The sequence below is a fragment of the Balearica regulorum genome, chromosome 34, assembly GCF_011004875.1.
Source record: "Balearica regulorum gibbericeps isolate bBalReg1 chromosome 34, bBalReg1.pri, whole genome shotgun sequence".
Classification (NCBI taxonomy): Eukaryota; Metazoa; Chordata; class Aves; order Gruiformes; family Gruidae; genus Balearica; species Balearica regulorum.
The window spans coordinates 370,121-394,274 of NC_046217.1; the positions used below are offsets into that span (position 1 = coordinate 370,121).

Sequence of the window (24,154 nt, forward strand, 5' to 3'; positions counted from 1 at the left end):
CCCCGCACAGCCCACAATGGGGACCCCCTGCACCCCCACTGACACCCTCCCGGCAATGTGGGGACCCCCTGCACCCCCAGAACAGGGACCCCCTGCACCCCCACTGACTCCCCCCAGCAATGTGGGGACCCCCTGCACCCCCAGAACAGGGACCCCCTGCACCCCACTTAACCCAAGCAATGTGGGGACCCCCTGCACCCCCAGAACAGGGACCCCCTGCACCCCACTTAACCCAAGCAATGTGGGAACCCCCCCCTGCACCCCCACAATGGGGACCCCCTGCACCCCCACTGACTCCCCCCAGCAATGTGGGGACCCCCCCCGCACCCCCAGAACAGGGACCCCCTGCACCCCACTTAACCCAAGCAATGTGGGGACCCCCCTGTACCCCACTGACTCCCCCCAGCAATGTGGGGACCCCCTGCACCCCCAGAACAGGGACCCCCCTGCACCCCACTTAACCCAACCAATGGGGGAACCCCCTGCACCCCCAGAATGGGGACCCCCTGCACCCCCACTGACCCCCTCCCGGCAATGTGGGGACCCCCTGCACCCCCAGAACAGGGACCCCCTGCACCCCACTTAACCCAAGCAATGTGGGGACCCCCTGCACCCGCACTGACCCCCCCCCAGCAATGTGGGGACCCCCTGCACCCCCACAATGGGGACCCCCTGCACCCCACTTAACCCAAGCAATGTGGGGACCCCCCTGCACCCCACTGACTCCCCCCAGCAATGTGGGGACCCCCTGCACCCCCAGAACAGGGACCCCCTGCACCCCACTTAACCCAAGCAATCGGGGGGGGCCCCCTGCACCCCCATCGCTCCCTCATTGCTGGGCGGGGGTCCCTTGTAGCCCCCCCCCCCAATGATGGTGCCCCCCCCCTTTGCATCCCCACGGCCCCCCAAGAATTAGGGGGGGTGAGGGGGAGGGGTCCCTTGCAGCCCCCAAATGATGGTGAGGGTCCCTCATAGCCCCCCCCCCTCCAATAATGGGGTCCCCGGGTGACGGAGGGGTCCCTTACAGCCCCCTCAATTAGAGGGGGGGCCCTCTGCCTCCCCCCCCCCCCCCCCCAGGCTGCATGGGGTGGAGGGGGGGGTCCCCCAAAACCACCTTCTCCTTCTCCCCCCCCCCCCAGACGACTTCGAGTTCCTCTGCAATGTGCTGCGCCCCCCCAACTACGGCCCCCCCCGCGCCCCCCCATCCTACGAATACGCCCCCGACTTCGCCCCCCCTTACGGGCTCCCTTACGGCCCCGACATTTTTGGGGGGCCCAGGGTTCCCCCCCCGGCTCTCCGCTCCGACTATGACCCTTACGGCTTCGGGGGGGTTGCGGGGGGTTACGACCCCCGGGGGGACCCTCTCTACGCGTCCCCCCGCTATGAGGGGGAGGATTTCGAGGAGCCCCGGCGCCCCCTCGTTCATCGGCCCCGGGGACCCCGCTACGAACCCCCCGACCCCCACCCCGGCCCCCCCTGGGCCTACCAACCCCACGGGACCGGGGGGTTCGTCGAGGAGGAGGAGGAAGAGGAAGATGGTGAGTTTTTGGGGTGCGGGGAGAGGGGGGGGGGGGTTATAGGGGAGGTGACCCCCATACACACGCACCCCCCCACCCACCCACCACCACCCATTGCAGGGAGGGAGGAGGAGGAGGAGGAGGAGGAGGAGGAGTGCGGGGTGCTGAGCGGGTGCCAGAACGGGCGCTGCGTGCGGGTGCCCGACGGCTTCACCTGCGACTGCGATCCGGGGTACCGGCTGGACCCCGCTCGGCTGGACTGCGTCGGTGAGACAACCCCCCCCCCCACCCTGACCCCCCCCCCTCAGCACCCTGACCCCCCCCTCAGCACCCTGACACCCCCTCAGCACCCTGACACCCCCCCTCAGCACCCAGACCCCTTCCCCAACACCCAAACTCCCTCACCCCCCATCCATACACACACACCCCCCCCTGCACCCAAACCCCCTCCCCAGCACCCTGACACCCCCCACCCAACCCCCCCCAGCACCCTGAGCCCCTCCCCAGCACCCTGAGCCCCCTCTGGCACCTAAACCCCCTCCCCAGCACCCTGAGCCCCCCCCCACCCAACCCCCCCTCCCCAGCACCCAAACTCCCTCACCCCCATCCATACACCCCCCCGCACCCAAACCCCCTCCCCAGCACCCTGAGCCCCCCCTGCACCCAAACCCCCCCCCAGCACCCTGACACCCCCCCTCCCCAGCACCCTGACCCCCCCCACTCAACCCCCCCCCCAGCACCCTGAGCCCCCCCTGCACCCAAACCCCCTCCCCAGCACCCTGACACCCCCCCACCCCCAACACCCTGAGCCCCCTCTGGCACCCAACCCCCCCCCCCCCAGCACCCTGACCCCCCCCACTCAACCCCCCCCCAGCACCCTGAGCCCCCCCTGCACCCAAACCCCCTCCCCAGCACCCTGACACCCCCCACCCAACCCCCCCCCAGCACCCAAATTCCCTCACCCCCCATCCATACACCCCCCCCAGCACCCTGAGCCCCCCCTCAGCACCCTGACACCCCCCCGGCACCCAGACCCCTCCCCAACACCCAAACTCCCTCACCCCCCATCCATACACACACACCCCCCCCTGCACCCAGACCCCCTCCCCAGCACCCTGACACCCCCCCACCCCCCATCCATACACCCCCCCGCACCCAAACCGCCTCCCCAGCACCCAGACCCTCCCAGACCCCCTCCCCAGCACCCTGAGCCCCCCCTGCACCCAACCCCCCTCCCCAGCACCCTGAGCCCCTCCCCAGCACCCTGCCCCCTGCCCAACACCCAAACTCCCTCACCCCCCCATCCATACACACACACCCCCCCGCACCCAAACCCCCTCCCCAGCACCCTGACACCCCCCCACCCCCAACACCCTGAGCCCCCTCTGGCACCCAACCCCCCCCCCCCAGCACCCTGACACCCCCCACTCAACCCCCCCCCCAGCACCCTGAGCCCCCCCTGCACCCAAACCCCCTCCCCAGCACCCTGACACCCCCCACCCAACCCCCCCCAGCACCCAAACTCCCTCACCCCCCATCCATACACACACACCCCTCCCCAGCACCCTGACACCCCCCACCCAACCCCCCCCAGCACCCAAACTCCCTCACCCCCCATCCATACACCCCCCCTGCACCCAAACCCCCTCCCCAGCACCCTGACACCCCCCCACCCCCAGCACCCTGAGCCCCCCCCTGCACCCAAACCCCCTCCCCAGCACCCTGACACCCCCCACCCAACCCCCCCAGCACCCAAACTCCCTCACCCCCCATCCATACACACCCCCCCCAGCACCCTGAGCCCCCCCTGCACCCCCCCTCCCCAGCACCCCGACCCCCCCCCACCCCCCACCCAACCCCTTATCCCCAGCACCCAAACCCCCCCCCCCCCCCAATTCCCCCCTCCCTCCTTTAACCCCCCCCCATTCCCCCCCCCCCCCCCAGACATCGACGAGTGTTTGCAGGCAGCGCCCTGCCTGCCCGGCCGCTGCCTGAACACCCCCGGCTCCTTCCGCTGCCTCTGCCCCCCCGGCCACGTCCTCGCGCTGCCCACCCCCCGCTGCCTGCCCGTGCCCCCCCCCCGAGCCTGAGGGACCCCCCCCTCTCCGCCGGGGACCCCCATATTTATTGTGTGTGTATATATATATATATATATGTATAGGATCGGGGTGGGAGGACCCATCCTGCGCCCCCCCCCAAAACCATCAATGGGGGGGGGGGGGGGGAGAGCACCCATGGGTGCCCCTGTTGGCACCTGGTTGTGTCATCATGCCCCCCCCCCCCCCCGCCCTTCCACGCCGCCGCCTCGTTTTTGGGGTGCTGTGGTAGAACATCCCAGGGATGGGGTGGGGGAGAAGTTTGGGGGACCCCCACCCACCACCCCCACCCACTTTTACAGAATAAAGGTTTTCTATAAAATGAGGGTGCTGGGGGGGGGGGGTGTCATCCCCCCATTGGTTTTTTTTTTGGGGGGGGGGGCTGGAGGGGATTTGGGTGGTGGGACCCCGTGGGGTTGGGTCCCGCACGGTGCTGGTGCCCCCCTCAGAACTGGGACACCCCCCCCCACCGTGGGATTGGGACACCCCACCACCACCGCCCCCCATGGACACCCCAAAAATGGGTGGGTGCCATCAGAAACCACCTCAGACACCTTGGTGTCATGTGTCCCGTGTCCCCCCCCAAAAAAAAACCCCCACCCCACCCCATGGGGTGACCACGGTGAAGCTTTGGGCACCTTTTTATTGTCCTCCCCACACCCGGTGTCCCCAACGTCCCCACCCAGGGGTGCCACCGGTGCTACCCGTTGACGGAACCCCTTCCACCGTGACCCCCCCGGGTTGGTTTCCCCCCACCCTTCGTCCCCTCCAACAACCCGGCGTCTTCTTCGACGGCTCCATCCGGTGACAAGATGCCGGCGGCGACGCCGTGGAGCTCGGCCAACCGACGGAAGGTCTGCGCCAACAGCAAGACGCCCGTCAACCCCAACAGCAGATACGCTGGCGGTGGTGGGACAAGACGTCAAGAACCCAACCGAGATCCTTCAATTTGGGGGTTCCGATCGCCCTGAACACCCCACCTCCCCCAAATTCTACTCACCGGCTACGGCCACTTGGTAGAGTTGCCTCAACGGTTGACCCGGTTGCTCCGCCGGCACGAGATCCCCCAACCCGATGGTGTAAAGGGAGATGACGCAGAAGTAGACGGCGTCCAAGTAGGTCCAGGTACCTTCAAGAACGTAAAACCCAACGGCGGGGAGAAGCACCGACACCCCCAAAGTGACGCCGACCAAAATGACGAAGTGGGTGCGGGCGGCTTCGCGCCGGCTGTAGCCCCAACGCGTCTGTAGGTACAACCGGGGCCGGTCGACCAACGGACCCGTCAAACGGTGGACGGCGGCGGTCAAGGTCAACATGGTGATGGGGACGCCCACCACGGCGTAGGCCATGCAGAAGGCTTTGCCGGCTGCTGAGAGGGGGGCCACCGAGCCGTAACCTTTGGGGGGGGGGGGGGAAAGGGGGGGTTAGTGGGGTGCCCCCCACCCAGGGGATGGAGTTTGGGGGGGGGTGGGTGGGAGTATGGGGTGGGGGGGGTGGGGGGTTGTGGTCTTGGAGGAGGCGTGGTGGGTCTTGGGGTGCTGGGGGGTGCTGGGGTGTAGGGTGGTTGGGGGGGTCTTGGGGTGCTGGGGGGGTCTTGGGGTGCAAGGGGGGGTCTGGGGTGTGGGGGGGGTGCTGGGGGGTAGAGCAGTCATGGGGATCACGGGGTGCTGGGGGGTCTTGGGGTGCTGGGGGTGTCTTGGGGTGGAGGGGGGTGCTGGGGTGTAGAGTGGTCCTAGGGATCATGGGGTGCTGGGGGGTCTTGGGGTGCTGGGGGGGTCTTGGGGTGCAGGGGGGTGCTGGGGTGTAGAGCAGTTGTGGGGATCATGGGGTGCTGGGGGGGTCTTGGGGTGCTGGGGGGCTGCTGGGGTATAGAGCGGTTGTGGGGATCATGGGGTGCTGGTGGGTCTTGGGGTGCTGGTGGGTCTTGGGGTGCTGGTGGGGTCTTGGGGTGCTGGGGTGTTCTGGGGTGTAGAGCAGTTGTGGGGATCATGGGGTGCTGGGGGGACTTGGGGTGCAGGGGGGGTTCTGGGGTGCACACAGGGATCCTGGGGTGCACGGGGGGGGATCCTGGGGTGCAGGGGGGTGTCCAAGGGTGCAGGACAGTCTCGGGGTGCCCAGGGATCCTGGGGTGCAAGGGCTGTGTGTGTGTGTGTGTGTGTGTCCAGGGGTGCAGGAGGGTTCTGGGGTGCAGGAGGGTTCTGGGGTGCAGGGGGGGGGTCCCAGGCACCCTGGGGTGCAGAGGGGTGGGGGGGGGTCCCGGCCTTACCCACGGTGGTGAGGAGGGTGGTGACGAAGAGGAGGGAGGTGGCGAAGTCCCACTCGGAGCCGTTGGGGTTTCGGGGGGTTCGGGGGGTTCGGGGGGGGGTCCCCTCCAGCCCCCACAGCCCCAGCGCTCCCAGTAGCAGCCACCCCGCGTAGGCACCCGCCAGCAGCACCGCGCCCCGTCCCATCGCCCCGCCGCCCCTCACCGTGGCCTCCGGGCCCGGCCCGGGTGCTTTTTGGGGGGGGCGTTTTTTAAAATTTTTTAAAAAATTTAAATTTTTTAATTTTTTTTCAAAAATCCCCCCCGCCCCCCCGTTCTTTGTGGGGTGTTTTTTTTTTCCCCCCCCCCCCTCGGTTCCCTCACCGCAACCTCCGGTCGCCCCGGTCCCGCACCGCGCCCATCACCGTGGATTCCGGTCGTACCGACTCCCCGTCCCGTGTGTCCCCCACCCCCCCCCCCCGCCCCGTCCATCACCCCCGGGAAACGCCCCCGGGGGTGGCACCGGCGGGGGGTGGGACGGGGGGGACTGGGGTGACCAGTAATGGGGTGCAACTGGGGTGTTGGGGTGCAACTGGGGTGACCAGTAATGGGGGGAACTGGGGAGACCAGTGACGGCGGAACTGGGGTGTTGGGGTGCAACTGGGGTGACCAGTAACGGGGGAACTGGGGTGTTGGGGTGCAACTGGGGTGACCGGTAACGGGGGGACTGGGGAGACCAGTAATGGGGGAACTGGGGTGTTGGGGTGCAACTGGGGTGACCAGTAATGGGGGAACTGGGGAGACCGGTAACGGGGGAACTGGGGTGTTGGGGTGCAACTGGGGTGACCAGTAACGGGGGAACTGGGGTGACCAGTAACGGGGGGACTGGGGTGTTGGGGTGCAACTGGGGTGACCAGTAATGGGGGGGAACTGGGGAGACCAGTAACAGGGGAACTGGGGTGACCAGTGACGGAGGAACTGGGGTGTTGGGGTGCAACTGGGGTGACCGGTAATGGGGGAACTGGGGAGACCAGTGACGGGGGAACTGGGGTGTTGGGGTGCAACTGGGGTGACCAGTAATGGGGGGGAACTGGGGAGACCAGTGATGGGGGAACTGGGGTGTTGGGGTGCAACTGGGGTGACCGGTAATGGGGGAACTGGGGTGACTGGTAACGGGGGAACTGGGGTGTTGGGGTGCAACTGAGGTGACCAGTAATGGGGGGGACTGGGGTGACTGGTAACGGGGTAACTGGGATGTTGGGGTGCAACTGGGGTGACCAGTAATGGGGGGGACTGGGGTGACCGGTAACGGGGGAACTGGGGTGTTGGGGTGCAACTGGAGTGACCGGTAATGGGGGGGAACTGGGGAGACTGGTGACGGGGGAACTGGGGTGTTGGGGTGCAACTGGGGTGACTGGTAATGGGGGGGACTGGGGTGACTGATAACGGGGGAACTGGGGTGTTGGGGTGCAACTGGGGTGACCAGTAATGGGGGGAACTGGGGTGACCGGTAATGGGGGAACTGGGGTGTTGGGGTGCAACTGGGGTGACCAGTAACGGGGGAACTGGGGTGACCAGTGACGGGGGAACTGGGGTGTTGGGGTGCAACTGGGGTGACCGGTAATGGGGGGAACTGGGGAGACCAGTGACGGGGGAACTGGGGTGTTGGGGTGCAACTGGGGTGACCAGTAACGGGGGAACTGGGGTGACTGGTAACGGGGGAACTGGGGTGTTGGGGTGCAACTGGGGTGACCAGTAACGGGGGAACTGGGGTTTTGGGGTGCAACTGGGGTGACCAGTAATGGGGGGAACTGGGGTGACCGGTAATGGGGGAACTGGGGTTTTGGGGTGCAACTGGGGTGACCAGTAACGGGGGAACTGGGGAGACCAGTGACGGGGGAACTGGGGTGTTGGGGTGCAACTGGGGAGACCAGTAACGGGGGAACTGGGGAGACCGGTAACGGGGGAACTGGGGTGTTGGGGTGCAACTGGGGAGACCAGTGACGGAGGAACTGGGGTATTGGGGTGCAACTGGGGTGACCAGTAACGGGGGAACTGGGGAGACCAGTGACAGAGGAACTGGGGTGTTGGGGTGCAACTGGGGTGACCAGTAACGGGGGAACTGGGGTGACCGGTAACGAGGGGGACTGGGGAGACCAGTGACGGGGGAACAGGGGTGTTGGGGTGCAACTGGGGTGACTGGTAATGGGGGAACTGGGGTGACTGGTAACGGGGTAACTGGGGTGTTGGGGTGCAACTGGGGTGACCAGTAACGGGGGAACTGGGGTATTGGGGTGCAACTGGGGTGACCAGTAATGGGGGAACTGGGGAGACCAGTGACGGAGGAACTGGGGTGTTGGGGTGCAACTGGGGTGACCAGTAACGGGGGAACTGGGGTGACCAGTAAGGGGGGAACTGGGGTGTTGGGGTGCAACTGGGGTGACCAGTAACAGGGGAACTGGGGAGACCAGTGACGGGGGAACTGGGGTGTTGGGGTGCAACTGGGGTGACCAGTAACGGGGTGACTGGGGCAACCAGTAATGGGGGTAATTGGGGCGACCAGTGATGGGGTAACGGGGGATGTCGGGGTACAACTGGGGTGCCCAGTACCGGGGTGTAACTGGGCTGACTGGTGAGCAGGCACGAGGCCAAGGCGGGGGGGCAGCCCCCCCCCCCCCCCCCCAGACGGGGTGTCCGCCCGCCGCCAGCGCCCGTCCGGGTCACGGGACCGTCACGCGCTCCCACGGGACCCGCGGTTTCCTCCCGCCGGCGCCGTGGTGACGTCTGGGGGGGGACGGACACACGGATTGGGGGGGGACACACGGAGCGGGGGGGGGGACACCCACACCCACACCCACACCCACACCCACACCCACACCCACACAAGGGGGTCCTGGGCGGGTGGGGACAAGGACGGGGGTGGCCCCTGCACGGCCACCGTGGAGCTCGTGGGCTGCAGGGACGGTGACACCCAAGGGACACGGTGAGCCTGGGGACGCCGTGGCCACCATGGCCACCCCCGTGGCCATGACCTGGTGGCTCTGGGGATGCCGTGGCCACCACGACCACCCCCGTGGCCATGACACCGTGACCCTGGGGATCCCACGGCCACCGCAGCTACCCCGTGGCCATGACCTGGTGGCTCTGGGGATGCCATGGCCACCACAGCCAGCCCCGTGGCCATGACACCGTGACCCTGGGGATGCTGTGGTCACCGTGGCCACCCCCGTGGCCATGACCTGGTGGCTCTGGGGATACAGTGGCCCTGGGGACACAATGGCCACCACAGCCAGCCCCATGGCCATGACACCGTGACCTTGGGGACCCCATGGCCACCACAGCCAGCTCTATGGCCGTGACCCGGTGGCCCTGGGGACGCCATGGCCACCACGGCCACCCCCATGGCCGTGACCTGGTGGCCCTGGGGGCCCCACAGCCACCCCTGTGGGCCATGACACAGTGGCCCTGGGGACGCCGTGGCCACCGTGGGCACCCCCACGGCCATGACACCGTGACCCTGGGGACTCCACGGCCACCGTGGCCACCCCCGTGGCCATGACACCGTGACCCTGGGGACGCTGTGGCCACCACAGCCAGCCCTATGGCCGTGACCTGGTGGCTCTGGGGACACTGTGGCCCTGGGGACCCCACAGCCACCCCCGTGGGCCGTGACCCGGTGGCCTTGGGGACACCGTGGCCATCGCGGCCATCGTGGGGGCCACCAGGTCCAGGAGCCAGCAGGCCCCGCCCAAGCTTATTCCGTTACCATGGCGACAACAGGCCGGGCAGGCGCCGCCATCTTGAGGCCGGGCGCGGCTTCAAGGCTCCTCCTCGCTTCCGGTCACCTGTCATAGCTTGGGGCAAGCGGCCAGAAGGGGTTGCCGCGCCTCGCGCCAACGACTTCCGTCAAAGGGGCCAATCAGCGTCGAGTCCTGGGTGGGGAAGGGAGCATGTGACGCGGCGGTTGCCGGAAGCGGAAGGAGGAGACGCGGCAGCGGGATGGAGCTGGACGGGGCTGCGCGGCACCGTGAGCGCGGCCGGGGGGGGGGGGGGACGGGAAACGATCGGTCCCCGGTCCCGGCCTCATCCTCTCTCCTCTCCCCGTAGCCCCCAAGCGTCGGGTCCCGGCGGCGGCGCCGCGTATGGCGGATCCTCACCCTCTCTTCGATGATACCAGCGCGGCGGGAGGCGGCGGGACCCACCCGGGCCGGGGCTACGGGGTACCGCCGGCCTCCGCTTCTTCCTCCTCCCCGTACCCACCGCCCGCTTCGTTTCTGGGCGAGCCGGTATCTAGCTTGGCCGTGGCTTACGGTACCAGCCTGGCCAACCAAGGCCGAGACATCGTGGACCGTAACGTGAGTGACAACCGGGTGGGTGGGAAGAGGCTGCGTGACCGGTTACCGGGACCCCACTTGGCTTTTTAACCCTTCCCGTCCCTTCCGTAGCTCGACCGGTTCATCCCGGTGGGGAGGCTGAAGTATTATTTCGCTGTGGACACCGTCTACGTGGGCAGGAAGTTGGGGCTCCTCATCTTCCCCTTCGTGCATCAGGTGTGGGGGGGGGACGGGGACCGGACACCGGTACCGGGAGCGTTACCGGAGCCCCGGGAGGGCGGGGGAGGGGGGGGCGGCCCAAACGCTCTATGTGTGTCCTGCCCCCCCCCCCCCCAGGACTGGCAGGTGAGGTACCAGCAGGACGCCCCGGTAGCCCCCCGCTTTGACGTCAACGCCCCCGATCTTTACATCCCGGGTATGTGTGTACCCCACACCCCCCCCCCCCCCCTCCGACCCCGGGGATCCCCCCTCCGACCCCGGGGACCCCCCCTCCAAACCCGGGGACCCCCCTCACCACCACCACCCCCCCCGATGACGTACATCTCCCGTTGCCCCCGCAGCGATGGCCTTCATCACCTACATCCTCGTCGCCGGCTTGGCGCTGGGCACCCAAAACAGGTGAGGCCGCCGTGTCGTCGTGTCCCCCTCCCCCCAAAAAAAAAAAAAAAAGGGGGTGCAGGGAAAGCTGAGGACCCCCCCAAATTTGAACACCCCCCAGATTCTCCCCCGACAGCCTGGGCTTGCAGGCGAGCTCGGCGCTGGCCTGGCTGATCGTGGAGGTGCTGGCCGTCCTCCTCAGCCTCTACCTCGTCACCGTCAACACCGACCTCACCACCATCGACCTCCTCGCCTTCGCCGGCTACAAATACGTGGGGTGAGAAGTTGTTTGTTTTCTTTTAGCGGGGGGGGCTAGTTTGTTGGTTTGGGGTTTTTTTAATTTTTTTGGGGGGGGGCTGCACCCCAATAATTCCCGTTTCGGTGCTGGCAGGATGATCATCGGCCTCATCTCCGGGCTCCTCTTCGGCCGGACCGGTTATTACGTGGTGCTGAGCTGGTGTTGCCTCAGCATCTTCGTCTTCATGGTAAAGAGAGGGTGAGGTGGGAAAAAAAAAAAAAGGGGGGGGGGGGGGTGTAATTTGGGGGGGTTCACCCCCTTTTTTTTTTTTTTTATGGGTTTTCTTCCCCCAAGATCAGGACGCTGCGGCTGAAGCTGCTGTCGGAGGCGGCGGCCGAGGGGGTGCTGGTGCGGGGGGCCAAGAACCAGCTGCGGATGTACTTGACCATGGCCATCGCCGCCGCCCAGCCCCTCTTCATGTACTGGCTCACCTACCACCTCCTCAGGTGAGGGGGGACCCCCTGAACCCCACCTTTACCCCCCCCGAACCCCACTTTTACCCCATCCCCCCGCCCAAACCCCAACTTTACCCCCACCCCGAATCTCCCTTCGTCCTCGGCTGCTTCAATAAACGCTGCCCGAGGAGCACGGTGTGCGTGTGTGGTGTCTGTACCCCGCTTTTTGGGGGGGGTTACCCCGCTTTTTGGGGGGGGTTACCCCGCTTTTTGGGGGGGGTTACCCCACTTTTTGGGGGGGTTGGATAGTGGGGAGCCCCCCCTTCAATGTAACAGGGTGCAGCAAGCAGTTGTGGGGTCACCCCTCTGCCCCCAGCTAAAGCCACCAGATTTTGGGGTCCCCTTCCCGCCCCCACCCACCCCTCGGCTGTTGTCACCCCCCCCGATTTTGGGGTGCAGGGGGTCCCCCCCCCCAGGAGGGGGCTCTTGTCCCCTGTGTCCCCACCCAGTGCCACCAGGATGCGACGCCCGTGGACTTTACTCCGGTGACGCCTTTGAGCTCTTTATTGGGGAAAGGGGAGGGGGGGGGGCACAGGTGACACCCCATGGCGGGTCGGGGGGGGTGTTGTCACCCCCATGGCGGGTCGGGGGGGGGCGTTGTCACCCCCCTGTCACCTCCTGCCCCCCGTCACCTCCTGTCCCTCCCCCCTCAGTGACTTTTCTTCTCCTTCTTCTCCTTGGATTTCTTGTGCAGTTTCTCCTTTTTCTTGTGCTCGTGGCCGGGGTGGTGCTGGGGAGGGGGGGGGGGGAGGTAAAGGGGGGGGTTAAAGGGGTGTGGGGGGCCCCCAGGGTTGTGGGGGGCCCCCAGGGTTGTGGGTCTCCCCCCCCCGGCAAGTTTTTGGGGTGCAGGGGGGGGGTGCAGTGGGCAGAGGGGGTGTCTGTCCTTACCTTCCTCTCATCGTCAGAGCTGGAGCTGGAGCTGGAACTGGAGGAGTCGGAGGAGTGGCCATCCTGGGGAGGGGGGGGGAAGAAGTTAGTGAGGATTTGGGGTGCCCCCCCACCCAGGTTTTGGGGTTCCCAGGGGTGGGGGTGGGTGTTCCTGGGTTTGGGAGTGCCCCCCCTGCAGCCCCCTCACCTTGTGCTTCCTGCCCGGTTCCTTGTGCTGCTTGTCCATGGCAGGAGGGAGCTGCCAGCGGCTGCGGCGCCGGCCGGGGCCCCCCCTGGTTTTTATGGGTGCGTGGGGCGGGGTGGGGTGGGGGGACTTTGCCCTGGGTGGTGCCTCTTGGGGTGGGGTGGGGGGGGCCAGGATCCGAGTAATTTGGGGGTGTATTGCGTGGGTGGAGGGGCAAGGTCCCCAAAACGGGGAGAGTTCGGTCCCTTATCTCCCCCCCCACCCCAATTTTCCCCAACAGGTCGGGGGGGGGGGGGCCGGAAATAGGGGGAACCCCAACTCCCACCCCCCACCCCCCCCCAGGGTGTGTCTGGCGCCAGGGTGGGGCCACAGGGTGGGGGTTTTGCTGAGCTGGCAGATTTAGGGGGGTGGGGGGGGGGGGGGAAACACGACACACAGGAGGGGGTGCCAGTGGGCAACAACTACAAGCACCCAGACCCACAATTTTGGGGGCCCTCCCCCCAAAAAGAAATGTGGGGGTCCCAACCCCATCAGAGCTTCCTCCCCCCCTCCATGTTTGAGCCTCTGAGCCCCCCCCCAGGTGTTTTTGGGGTGCCCCCCACCCACCCCAAGAATCCCAAGCCCCCCCCAGTGTGGTTCAATCTCCCTTTATTCAGAAAAAAAAATAATTAAACCCTCTAACATATAAAAAACCCCCCTGAACCCCCAAAATTAACCCCTAAATCCAGTTGATTCAATACAACGATCACAAACATCCCCCCCCACACACGCCGCGTGCCCCCCCACCCCGAAAGCAAGGAGAGGGTGACCCCCTAAAATCACTGGGACCCCCCCCCCAAAATGACTGGGACCCCCCCAAAAAAAATCACTGATCCCAGCCCGCTGCCACTGAATCCAAGTGGGAATAGCCCGGAAAAGGGGAGACACCCCCCACCCCCCGGGGCCGGGGGTGGGAAGAAGCTTTACCCCCCTCCAACCCCTTTTTTTTTTTCTACAAAAGAATCAAAAAAGAAAGAAAAAAAAAAAACCCCGAGAAAAGCGAAAAATAATTATAAAGAACAAACGAGGTGCCCAAAATGCACCAGAGAAGTCATTTTGGGGGGGGGGTGTCACAAAAAAAGGGGTGCCCCCCCCCCTCCTCAGAGGGTGTAGGCGTTGCTCATCAGATATTCCTTGTCGTCGCTGGGGCTCCATCCCATTCCCGTTCCCGGCATCTCCGGTCTTTTCCGACACGTCTTGATGGTGACGTCGGTGACGTAACCCAATAAAATAGCAGCCAGGACGGCCAGGAGCACCCCCAATGCCAGCGCTGTGGGGTGACAACCCCCCCAAAAAAGTAATAAATAATGATGTCACCGATGTCCCCGGGGACCGGAACACGTACGTGCGTGCCCTGACGGTCGCTTACCTTTGGTAGAGAGGAAATCGCGGTGGAAATCGTCGCCGGGATTTTCTACGCAGAGAGAAAACGGGGTGAGACGGGGTTGGGGAGGGAAGGGGGGGGACAGGAGGGGACAGGGTGGCCCTTGGGGACGTTTTGGGGACGGTGACCTTGTCCCTCACCTGGTTTGATGACGCAACGGTTCAAACATTCCTCTTCGTTTTCGTAGTTGTTTTTATTTCCCCGGCAACCGCCGTAGATGAATTGGTGACAGGTTCGGTTTGCCGGGTTGTAATACCAGCGGAGGAAGGAGGCGCGGCACGGACCGGTCACTCGGGGGACGGTGCAGGATTCTGGGGGTGCAGGGGGGGGGGGGAGCGAGGAAAAGGGTACGGTGGGTGCTGAGCGTCCCCCCAAAATCCTCCCGGCGCTGCCCGAGGCGGGGGGGGGCGGGGAGAGGGATTCGGCAGCGCCGAGCGGAGCCGTGAGGTTTTACCGTCGTAGGTGGAGTCGGTCTGCTTGGAGTGATGCTCGGTTTTCCTCGAAGCTGGGGAAAATGATTAAAAAAAACACAAAACCCCACAAAATTATTTAATTTGCGGGGCAGTTTGGAGGGGGGGGTGTGTGGTGGCACCAAAAGAATAAGAGAATGGAATTTGGTGGGTTATTTTGTGGGGGGGGGGAGGCCAAAACAGTAAAAAACCCCTCAAATTACCCAATTTGGTGGGTTATTTTGGGGTGTTTGGGGCCAAAACAATTTTAAAAAACCCAAAATAGCCCAATTTGGTGGGTTATTTGGGCAGTTTGGGCACCAAAACTGTAAAAAAAATCCCCAAATGACCCGATTTGGTGGGTTGTTTGATGCCAAAACAGTTAAAAAAAAAAAATAAATCCCAAAATAAGCCAATTTGGTGGATTATTTGGGGGGGGTTTGGCACCAAAATAATAAAATAACCCCAAATGATGCAATTTAGTGAGTTATTTTGGGGTTTTCAGCACCAAAACAGTAAAAATAACCCAATTTGGTGAGTTGTTTGCAGGTGTTTGATGCCAAAACAGTCACAAAAACCCCAAAACAGGCTAATTTCGTGGGTTATTTTTGGAGTTTCTAGCACCAAAACAATAACAAAATCCGGTGGGTTATTTTGGGGTGTTTGCTGCCAAAACAGTTTTAAAAAAACCAACAAAATAACCCAATTTGGCGAGTTATTTGGGGGGTTTTTTGCACCAAAACAACAATAAAAAACCCCCAACGTAGCCCAATTAGGTAGGTTATCTTGGGTTTTTTGGCACCAAAACAATAATGAAATTTGGTGGGTTATTTTGGAGTATTTGATGCCGAAAACAAGAAAGAAAAAACCCAAAATAAGCCAAATGGAGCAGGGGGGGCACCAAAACAAGAAAATAACCCAGAATGACCCAATCTGGTGGCTTATTTTGGTCTTTTTCGACACCAAACCAATAAAACCCCCCAAATATAACCTACCAAATTGACAATTTTTGAGGTGTTTGACACCAAATTTAGTGTTAAAGCCTCCCGGGAGGGGGAATTTGGGTAAGGGATCCCCCCCAAACCGCGGCGGCGTTCACCGCGACGATCGCCGGAGCTCCCGCGGGGCCAGGATCGGCACCGTGCGTGTGTCCGTCCGTCCGTCCCCCCCCCGCCAAACTCCGCGGTGACCTCACCCCCTCCGAGGACGCAACTCTCCCGACATTCCTGCTCCGTGGGGAAATTGTTGGCGTTTCCCTCGCAACCGCCGAAGACGAAGCTTTGGCACGAGCCGAGGGTGACGTTGAACCACCACCGCGGCATCGAGGCCCGGCACCGTCCCACCACCTTGGGCAGCGAGCAGAGCTCTGCCGGCATTAAAAAAAAAAACAAAACCAAAAAACCATTAACAGTGACAAACTCCATTTTCCCCCAATTTTTTTTGGGGGGGGGGCTGAAGCAACCCCACCGGTTTTGGAAGGGATTTACCGGCCCGGCAACCCGGTTCTGCACCGATTCTTGACGCGAGGCGGGAGACCGGGGGCGGGGGAGACCCCGAATGGGATTGTGGGGTGGGGGCGCAGCCCCTGAGAGTCACAAGGAAGTTTTGGGGGGGGGGTTCTGTGTGCTGCCCCCCCCCCCCCCAAAATTAATCCGCCTCCTGGGGTCCTGACGAGGTTTAGGGGAGGGGAAGAGCCGGCGGCACACGGATTTGCCAGGCCAGTGACCACAATGCTGCAAAATTATCCAGCTGGGACTCGATTTCCAGCTGAAAGCGATGAAATATGTTTAAAAAAAAACAAACCCCACAACCCAAAACAACCCCCAAAAGCCACATTTTTGGCTCGGGAAGAGAAAAATCCCAGCGGGCTCAGACTCCAGCAGCCTGGAAAGGGCCCATATTTCTTCCTCGTTAAGCCGTCAAGGTAACGAACTCGGTTTAAAAGTGCAAGTCGTTTCCTGTTGACGGAGATTTAAGAGCAGTGACCGAGTGAACTCGTTCCCTCAAGGGCTCCTGGCCGCTCTCCGGGGTCAGTCGGGATAACCGGGATCTGGATTTTTACTGGGGAAAAAGCCGTCGCTTCATCCCGAGGGACCGTAGGGAAGGGACGGGCGCTGAATTTGTGTGTTCTCCCCCGAGGCTGGGGGGTGCTTTGAACTCCCGTAAACCAACCCCGGGGGCCTTGGGTTGGATTTCCTCGTGGCGAGGAGGAAGTTTGGAGCAGAAGGAGTGACGGCATGTCGGCTTTGGGGAGGGTGGAAACCCCTTTTCTACTCCCCCCCCCCCCCGCCCAGAGTCACTCCCTGAGGTCATAACCCTGCTCAGACCCTTCCCCTGAGGTCATGACCCCCTCAGAGCCCCCCCCCCCCAAAAAAAAAGGCCAACCCCCCCCCCAAGAGTGGTTCTGAGACCCCCCCCCCCCGATGCTGTGACCCCACAGGCCCCAGGCTCACCCCTCCAAGGCCCGATTCTCCCCTCCAAAGGCCACAACCCTTACAGAGTCCCCCAGAGCACCCCCAAAGCCACGGCCCCTCCGCAGGAACCCTCAGAGAGCTTTGACACGCCTCCCTCAATGCTGTGACACCCCCCCCCCCCAAAAAAAAAAAAAAACCCTTCTCTGGGATCCCCCCCCTCGAAGACCAGGGCCCTTACAGGGTCCCCAGAGCCCCCCCCCCCCCCCGTCAGGAGCCCTCAGAGCATTCTCCTCAAGGCAGGGACACGTCAAAACCTCCCTCAGGACCCCCTCAGGACCCTTTCCAGAGTCCCCCAGAGCCCCCCCCCAAATCACTCCCCCCCCCTTCCTTTCAGGAACCCTCAGAGAGCTTCAAAGCCCCTCGCTCAATGCTCTGACCACCTCCCCAAAAACGCTCCCAGGGATATCCCCCCCCCTCGAAGGCCAGGACCCCCTCAGGGCCCTCAAAGGCCGCGACTTCCCTCCTCGTCCCGAGACCCTCCCTCAGGACCCCCCCAAGGCCCTCAGGAGGCCGCGGCCTCCCCCCCCCCGCCCCACTCCCCGCCAGCGGGGTCTGGAAGCGGCCGTTACCGAGCAGGGGGGGCCCGTTAGGACCGGGCCGAGCATCGATAGAGGCGGCCGCGGGTAAAAGCAGCAGCAGGAGGGGGAAGAACCGCCCAGGCGCCATGGCCGCCACCGCCACCGCCACCACTGCGTCACACAGGTGCGCCCCCGCCCGCCTGCGTCACACAGGTGCGCCTCCTCCCCCTCCGCCAAGCTCCGCCCCTCCCGTCCCGCGACGCACAGGTGCGTTCCGCCCCCCTCGCCAAGCCACGCCTCCTTCGCCAAAACCACGCCCCCTCGCCAAAGCCACGCCCCCTCGCCAAAGCAACGGCCCCGTGTGTAGGCCCCGCCCACCGTGTACAGGCCCCGCCCCCCGTGTACAGGCCCCGCCCCAAAAACCTCAGGCCCCGCCCCCCGTGTACAGGCCCCGCCCACCGTGTACAGGCCCCGCCCTCGTACTCAGGCCCCGCCCCAACAAAAAGGCCCCGCCTCTCAGGGCGCAGCCTCCCAAAAGCCCCGCCCCTTCGTTTGCATACGGCGCGGGAAAAAGTGTTGCATCGCGCCCGTCGGGGAGCCGGAGGTGTAGGGGTGGTATAGGGGCTATAGGGGTAGGGGAACTGGAGGGGGCTATAGGGTTAGGGGGGGCTGTGGGTGCTGTAGGGGCCTGTAGAGAGCTATGGGGTTAGGGGAGCTGGGGGGCCATAGGGTTAGGGGAGCTGTGGGTGCTATAGGGGCTATAGGGTTAGGGGAGCTGTGGGTGCTATAGGAGCTATAGGGTTAGGGGAGCTGTGGGTGCTATAGGGGGCTATAGGGGGCTATAGGGTTAGGGGAGCTGTGGGTGCTATAGGAGCTATAGGGTTAGGGGAGCTGTGGGTGCTATAGGGGGCTGTAGGGGGCTATAGGGTTAGGGGAGCTGTGGGTGCTATAGGAGCTATAGGGTTAGGGGAGCTGTGGGTGCTATAGGGGGCTGTAGGGTTAGGGGAACTGTGGGTGCTATAGGGTGCTATAGGATCTATAGAGTTCACAGGAGCTGTTGGGGCTATAGGGACTATAGGGTTAGGGGAGCTGTGGGTGCCATAGGGCGCTATAGGGGCTATAGGGTTAGGGGAGCAGTGGGCTCTATAGGGTGCTATAGGGGCTATAAGGTTCACAGGAGCTGGGGGTGCTATGGGGCGCTATAGGCTGCTCTAGGGTTAGGGGAGCAGTGGGTTCTATAGGGCTCTATAGGCTGCTCTAGGGTTAGGGGAGCAGTGGGCTCTATAGGGTTCTATAGGCTGCTATAGGGTTAGAGCAGCCATGGGTGCTATAGGGTGCTATAGGCTGCTATAGGGCGCTATAGGCTGCTCTAGGGTTAGGGGAGCAGTGGATTCTATAGGGCTCTATAGGATGCTATAGGGTTAGGGGAGCAGTGGGCTCTATAGGGCGCTATAGGCTGCTATAGGGTTAGAGCAGCCGTGGGCGCTATAGGCTGCGCTAGGGTTAGGGGAGCAGTGGGTTCTATAGGGGCTATAGGCTGCTATAGGGTTAGAGGAGCAGTGGGCGCTATAGGGCGCTATAGGCTGCTATAGGGTTAGGGGAGCAGTGGGTTCTATAGGGCGCTATAGGCTGCTCTAGGGTTAGGGGAGCAGTGGGCGCTATAGGGGCTATAGGCTGCTATAGGGTTAGAGCAGCCGTGGGCGCTATAGGGGCTATAGGCTGCTCTAGGGTTAGGGGAGCAGTGGGTTCTATAGGGGCTATAGGCTGCTATAGGGTTAGGGGAGCAGTGGGCGCTATAGGGCGCTATAGGCTGCTCTAGGGTTAGGGGAGCAGTGGGCTCTATAGGGCGCTATAGGCTGCTCTAGGGTTAGGGGAGCAGTGGGCTCTATAGGACGCTATAGGCTGCTATAGGGTTAGGGGAGCCGTGGGCTCTATAGGGCGCTATAGGCTGCTATAGGGTTAGGGGAGCAGTGGGCTCTATAGGGGCTATAGGCTGCTATAGGGTTAGGGGAGCAGTGGGCTCTATAGGGCGCTATAGGCTGTTATAGGGTTAGGGGAGCAGTGGGCTCTATAGGGCGCTATAGGCTGCTCTAGGGTTAGGGGAGCAGTGGGCTCTATAGGGCGCTATAGGCTGCTCTAGGGTTAGGGGAGCAGTGGGCTCTATAGGGCGCTATAGGCTGCTATAGGGTTAGGGGAGCAGTGGGCTCTATAGGGCGCTATAGGCTGCTCTAGGGTTAGAGGAGCAGTGGGCGCTATAGGGCGCTATAGGCTGCTATAGGGTTAGGGGAGCCGTGGGCTCTATAGGGCGCTATAGGCTGCTCTAGGGTTAGGGGAGCAGTGGGCTCTATAGGGCGCTATAGGCTGCTATAGGGTTAGAGGAGCAGTGGGCGCTATAGGGCGCTATAGGCTGCTCTAGGGTTAGGGGAGCAGTGGGCTCTATAGGGCGCTATAGGCTGCTCTAGGGTTAGGGGAGCAGTGGGCTCTATAGGGCGCTATAGGCTGCTATAGGGTTAGGGGAGCAGTGGGCTCTATAGGGCGCTATAGGCTGCTCTAGGGTTAGAGCAGCCGTGGGCTCTATAGGGGGGTGTGGAGGGGACCCCGCCCCTCCCCCTCCCCCTCCCTTGGCCCCTCCCCCTCCCCTCCCCCTATAGCCGGTGCCTCCCCCCTCCCCCTTCCCCCCCCCTCCCCTCCCCTCCCGGTGCCGCGTCCCGAGCGATGGCGGCGAACCGCGTGGGGCGGCGGCAGGGGCGGGGGGGTTCCCCGGGCCGTTCCTTCGGGAACCGGAGACCTCAACCCCCAGCCCGTAGTCCCGGACTTCAACGACGACCGGCCAGGGTCACGGTCAAGTACAACCGACGGGAACTGCAGCGCCGGTTGGATACCGAGCAATGGATCGACGGGAGGCTGGAGGAGCTTTACCGGGGACGGGTAGGGACGGCAACGGGAACGGCAACGGGAACGGCAACGGGAATGGGAACGGGAACGGAGGGCGCGGGTCCCGGTTGGAGATACCCGGCACCGGGAACGGGACCGGGACTGGGATCGGTACTACAGGGCGTAGGTCCCGTCCGGGATGCTCGGCACCGGGATGGCTTGGATAGGACCGAGATACCGGGATGGGTTGGGTGGGACCCACGGGGGGCACCGGGACCGGGACCCGTTGGGTGGGACCCACGGGGGGCACCGGGACCGGCACCGGGACCCGTTGGGTGGGACCCACGGGGGGCACCGGGACCGGGACCCGTTGGGTGGGACCCACGGGTGGCACCGGGACCGGCACCGGGACCGGGACCCGTTGGGTGGGACCCACGGGGGGCACCGGGACCCGTTGGGTGGGACCCACGGGGGACACCGAGACCCGTTGGGTGGGACCCACGGGGGGCACCGGGACCGGCACCGGGACCGGGACCCGTTGGGTGGGACCCACGGGGGGCACCGGGACCCGTTGGGTGGGACCCACGGGCGGCACCGGGACCGGCACCGGGACCCGTTGGGTGGGACCCACGGGTGGCACCGGGACCTGCACCAGCACCGGGACCCATTGGGTGGGACCCACGGCGGGCACCGGCACCGGGACCGGCTGCTCAGCACCCAGCGGTGGCCCCGGGACCCGGATCAGAACCGGGACCGGCTGGAGAACACCCAAAGGCGGCCCCGGGCCCGGCCCCGCACGACGCTGGTCCCGAGTGGAGATGCCACCCGGGATGCTCGATCACCGGTACCCGGTACCGGGAGTGCAGAACGCCGGTTCCGAGTGGACATCCCACCCGGGATGCTCGGGACCGGGTCAGATCTGGGGTTTCGTGTGTCGTCATCCCCCCCCCCCCCGTGCCGGACTCGGTCCCCCGTGGGAACGACACGGAGGGACCGCGGGGATGGGGGGGAGGGAGGCAGCCAGATGGGAGGCGGCAGATGTCCCGTTATCCGCGAGGACACGGGGGGGTGGGAGGGGGTGTCTCGGCGGGGGGACACGGGGGGGGAGGGGGGAGACACGCGTGGGCGGGTCGGAGACACACGGGGGGGGGGGTTGGGGAGGTTTTGGGGGTTCCTCGCCTTATTTTTGGGGGGGGACGTGTGGGAGGGGGGGGCGGTTGGGGACATGCCGAGTGTATGGGGGGGTTGGGGACACGCAGGACACTTGGGAGGGGGGTTGGGGGACACGCGGGACACGTGGGGGGACATGTGGGAGGGGTTGGGGACACACCGGTGGGGGGGGGGGATGTAGGGGGGGGGCTCTGGGACACCCAGAACCCGCATGGGGAGGGAGTTGGGGACACTTAACATGCATGGAGGGCTTGGGGACACCCCCCCCCCACGCGTGGGGTGGGGGACACACCCAAGGGTCCGTGTGTCGTGTGTGTGTCCCCCCCCCACCCGTGACAGGAGGGGGAGATGCCGGACGAGGTGAACATTGACGATCTCCTGGAGCTGGAGACGGATGAAGAACGAGCCCAGAAGCTCCAGGTGGGGTTTATCTTTGGGGGGGGGGGGCACACGCGAGTTTTGAGTGGGGGGGACACGCGTGACACCCCACACACACTCACTTCACACACCCCCCCCCCTCCCAAATCCATCCAGGGCATCCTGAAGTCCTGCACCGCCGACACTCAGGTAACGCACCCACGGGTGGGGGGGGGGGGGGGGGGGGCTGCCTCGTGGGGAGCGGGGGGTGGGAGAGAGCCGCGTGGGGTGGGGACACGAGTGGGGGGGACACGCTGCCAACATCCCCCCCCCCAACATTCTCCCAGCTCTGGCTGTTCCAACCAGGCTTTAAAAGGGAAAAATATTCGGCTCCGGTTTCCTCCGGGGGGGCCTTTTCCTCCCCGCTTATCTCCGGCAGCAGCTTTTGGGGGGGGTGTGTGTGTGTTAATTTTGGGGGTCTCCCTAATTAATCCCTAATTAATCCCTAATTAATCCCTTAATTTTAACACCCACCCCCACCCCCACTTCCAAGCAGGATTTCATACGAGAGCTCCTCGCCCAACTCAAGGGTTTACCGAAGCAACAAGTCCTCCAGAGACCCAGCCCGGAGGATCCCAATCCACCCCCCCCGTGACACACACACCCCCCCCCCCACGCGTGATCGTGGAAAGGAGGGGGGTGGGGGGGTGTCACCCACCTCCAGCACCCAAAAAGGGGGTGTCCTTACCCCCCCCCCTCCCCAGCACCCACTGTACAGTATTTAAACCCACCCACCGTGTAAACCCTTTACCCCCCCCCCCCCGTGAAATAAAACCTCGCTGCGTCACACGGGTGGGGGTGGAGTGTGGTGGGGGGACCCCCCCAAAAAATTTTGGGGACCCCCCCCCAAAAAAAAAACCCCCCAAGCCCCCCCCCCCCCCCCCCCCAGCATCGCCTCCCTCCGCCAGCTCCGTATTTAGGCATCAGCCCAGCGTCACTCCGGCCCCGTGGGGGGGGGACACACACACGCGGGGGGGGGGGGGGCCCCCACGCCACACCCACCCGCGTGGGAACAGCCCCCCCCCTTCCCCCCCCGCCAGATGTTTATAGACCAGTCCAGATGTTGGGAACATCTGGCCAGGAAGTGCCCCCCCCCCCCCCCCCCCCATGTTTGGACCTTCAAAAATCACCGGCCAAAAAAAAGGGGGGGGGGGGGGGTTTGGGGGGGGGGCACTGCCTGTACCCCAAAAAGGGACACCCCACGGAGGAGGGATTGTGTGCCCTGAGGGGGGGGGGGGATGTTGGGGTCCTGCCCCCCCCCCCCCCCCCCAGGTCAGGGCACCCCAAAAATGGTTGGGGCTCCCCAAGCTGAATGTAACTGGGGGGGGGGGTGTGTCCCCAAAAAAACAGTGGGATGAGGGGGTCTGGGGGGGGCGGACACAGCTGCTGGGGGGGGGGGAACGGCCGGGACACCCCATAACCCCCCCTGCCTGCACCCCACTGGGGGGGGGACCCCAAAACCCCACACGCACCCCTGGGAACCACAGATGCACCCCCAAACCCTATAGATGCCCCCAAATCTCCCAGAAGCACCCACACCCCCCCTGCACCCCAAACCCCCCACATGCACCCACAACCCCCACACCTGCACCCCAAAACCCCCCAGATGCACCCCAAACCCCCACAAGCACCCCCAAATCCCACACATGCACCCAAAAACCCCTTGAAGCACCCCCAAACCCCCCGCACCTCCAAAATCCCCAGAAGCACCCAAACCCCCCCACCTGCACCTCAAAACCCCCCCAGTGCACCCCAAACCCCCAGAAGCACCCCCAAAGCCCCCACCTGCACCCCCAAACCCCCCTTGCACCCCAAAACCTCCCAGATTCACCCCAAACCCCCCCACCTGCACCCCCAAACTCCCTGGAAACACCCCCAACCCCCCCCAAAACCCCACAGATTCACCTCAAACCCCCCCACCTGCACCCCAAAACCCCCTGGAAACCCCCCCAACCTCCCAAAACACCCCCAAACCCCGCAGATTCACCCCAAACCCCCCCACCTGCACCCCAAAACCCCCTAGAAACACCCCCAACCTCCCCAAAACCCCACAGATTCACCCCAAACCCCCCACCTGCACCCCAAAACCCCCCCAACCCCCCCCCACCTGCACCCCAAAACCCCCTAGAAACCCCCCCAAACCCTGCAGATTCACCCCAAACCCCCCACCTGCACCCCAAAACCCCCTAGAAACACTCCCAACCCCCCCAAAACCCCA

General features: G+C 64.4%; 5 protein-coding genes across 6 annotated transcripts in view; 2 read left to right on the plus strand and 3 right to left on the minus strand.

The window, feature by feature from the left end:
* The window catches only part of ADCY10 (adenylate cyclase 10), a 14,717-nt gene extending 13,895 nt beyond the window's left edge, over window positions 1-822 (minus strand). The window contains exon 1 of the mRNA XM_075738557.1: window positions 789-822. Within this exon, the coding sequence (XP_075594672.1) occupies window positions 789-822 (34 nt within the window). The remainder of the gene's footprint in view (window positions 1-788) is intronic.
* Window positions 823-4,239: 3,417 nt separating this feature from the next.
* Window positions 4,240-6,106, minus strand: LOC142599051 (potassium channel subfamily K member 6-like). Its single transcript, XM_075738601.1, has 3 exons — window positions 5,880-6,106; window positions 4,614-5,009; window positions 4,240-4,513 (listed from the first exon to the last, which is right to left on the minus strand). Exons 1-3 carry the CDS (start codon window positions 6,061-6,063, stop codon window positions 4,314-4,316), a joined length of 780 nt encoding a protein of 259 aa, XP_075594716.1. The 5' UTR covers window positions 6,064-6,106; the 3' UTR covers window positions 4,240-4,313.
* A 3,717-nt stretch (window positions 6,107-9,823) lies between these two features.
* Window positions 9,824-22,700, plus strand: YIF1B (Yip1 interacting factor homolog B, membrane trafficking protein). 2 transcript variants are annotated; one of them, XM_075738585.1, is made up of 9 exons: window positions 9,830-9,882; window positions 9,963-10,210; window positions 10,301-10,405; window positions 10,526-10,604; window positions 10,750-10,807; window positions 10,908-11,063; window positions 11,178-11,271; window positions 11,379-11,556; window positions 22,681-22,700. In XM_075738585.1, the coding sequence occupies exons 1-8, from the start codon at window positions 9,855-9,857 to the stop codon at window positions 11,532-11,534; spliced, it is 924 nt and encodes a 307-aa protein (XP_075594700.1). In that variant the 5' UTR covers window positions 9,830-9,854; the 3' UTR covers window positions 11,535-11,556; window positions 22,681-22,700. The 2 variants fall into 2 exon arrangements, with proteins under 2 accessions (XP_075594699.1, XP_075594700.1); XM_075738584.1 differs by lacking the exon at window positions 22,681-22,700 and having other exon boundaries at window positions 9,824-9,882; window positions 11,379-11,671.
* LOC142599052 (putative Kunitz-type serine protease inhibitor) lies at window positions 13,243-17,736 on the minus strand. Its single transcript, XM_075738602.1, has 6 exons — window positions 17,527-17,736; window positions 15,679-15,849; window positions 14,489-14,539; window positions 14,175-14,345; window positions 14,020-14,064; window positions 13,243-13,920 (listed from the first exon to the last, which is right to left on the minus strand). The coding sequence occupies exons 1-6, from the start codon at window positions 17,621-17,623 to the stop codon at window positions 13,751-13,753; spliced, it is 705 nt and encodes a 234-aa protein (XP_075594717.1). The 5' UTR covers window positions 17,624-17,736; the 3' UTR covers window positions 13,243-13,750.
* PPP1R14A (protein phosphatase 1 regulatory inhibitor subunit 14A) lies at window positions 20,149-22,627 on the plus strand. The gene is made up of 4 exons (XM_075738600.1): window positions 20,149-20,403; window positions 21,859-21,939; window positions 22,054-22,086; window positions 22,433-22,627. The coding sequence occupies exons 1-4, from the start codon at window positions 20,191-20,193 to the stop codon at window positions 22,529-22,531; spliced, it is 426 nt and encodes a 141-aa protein (XP_075594715.1). The 5' UTR covers window positions 20,149-20,190; the 3' UTR covers window positions 22,532-22,627.
* Window positions 22,701-24,154: the final 1,454 nt, after the last annotated feature.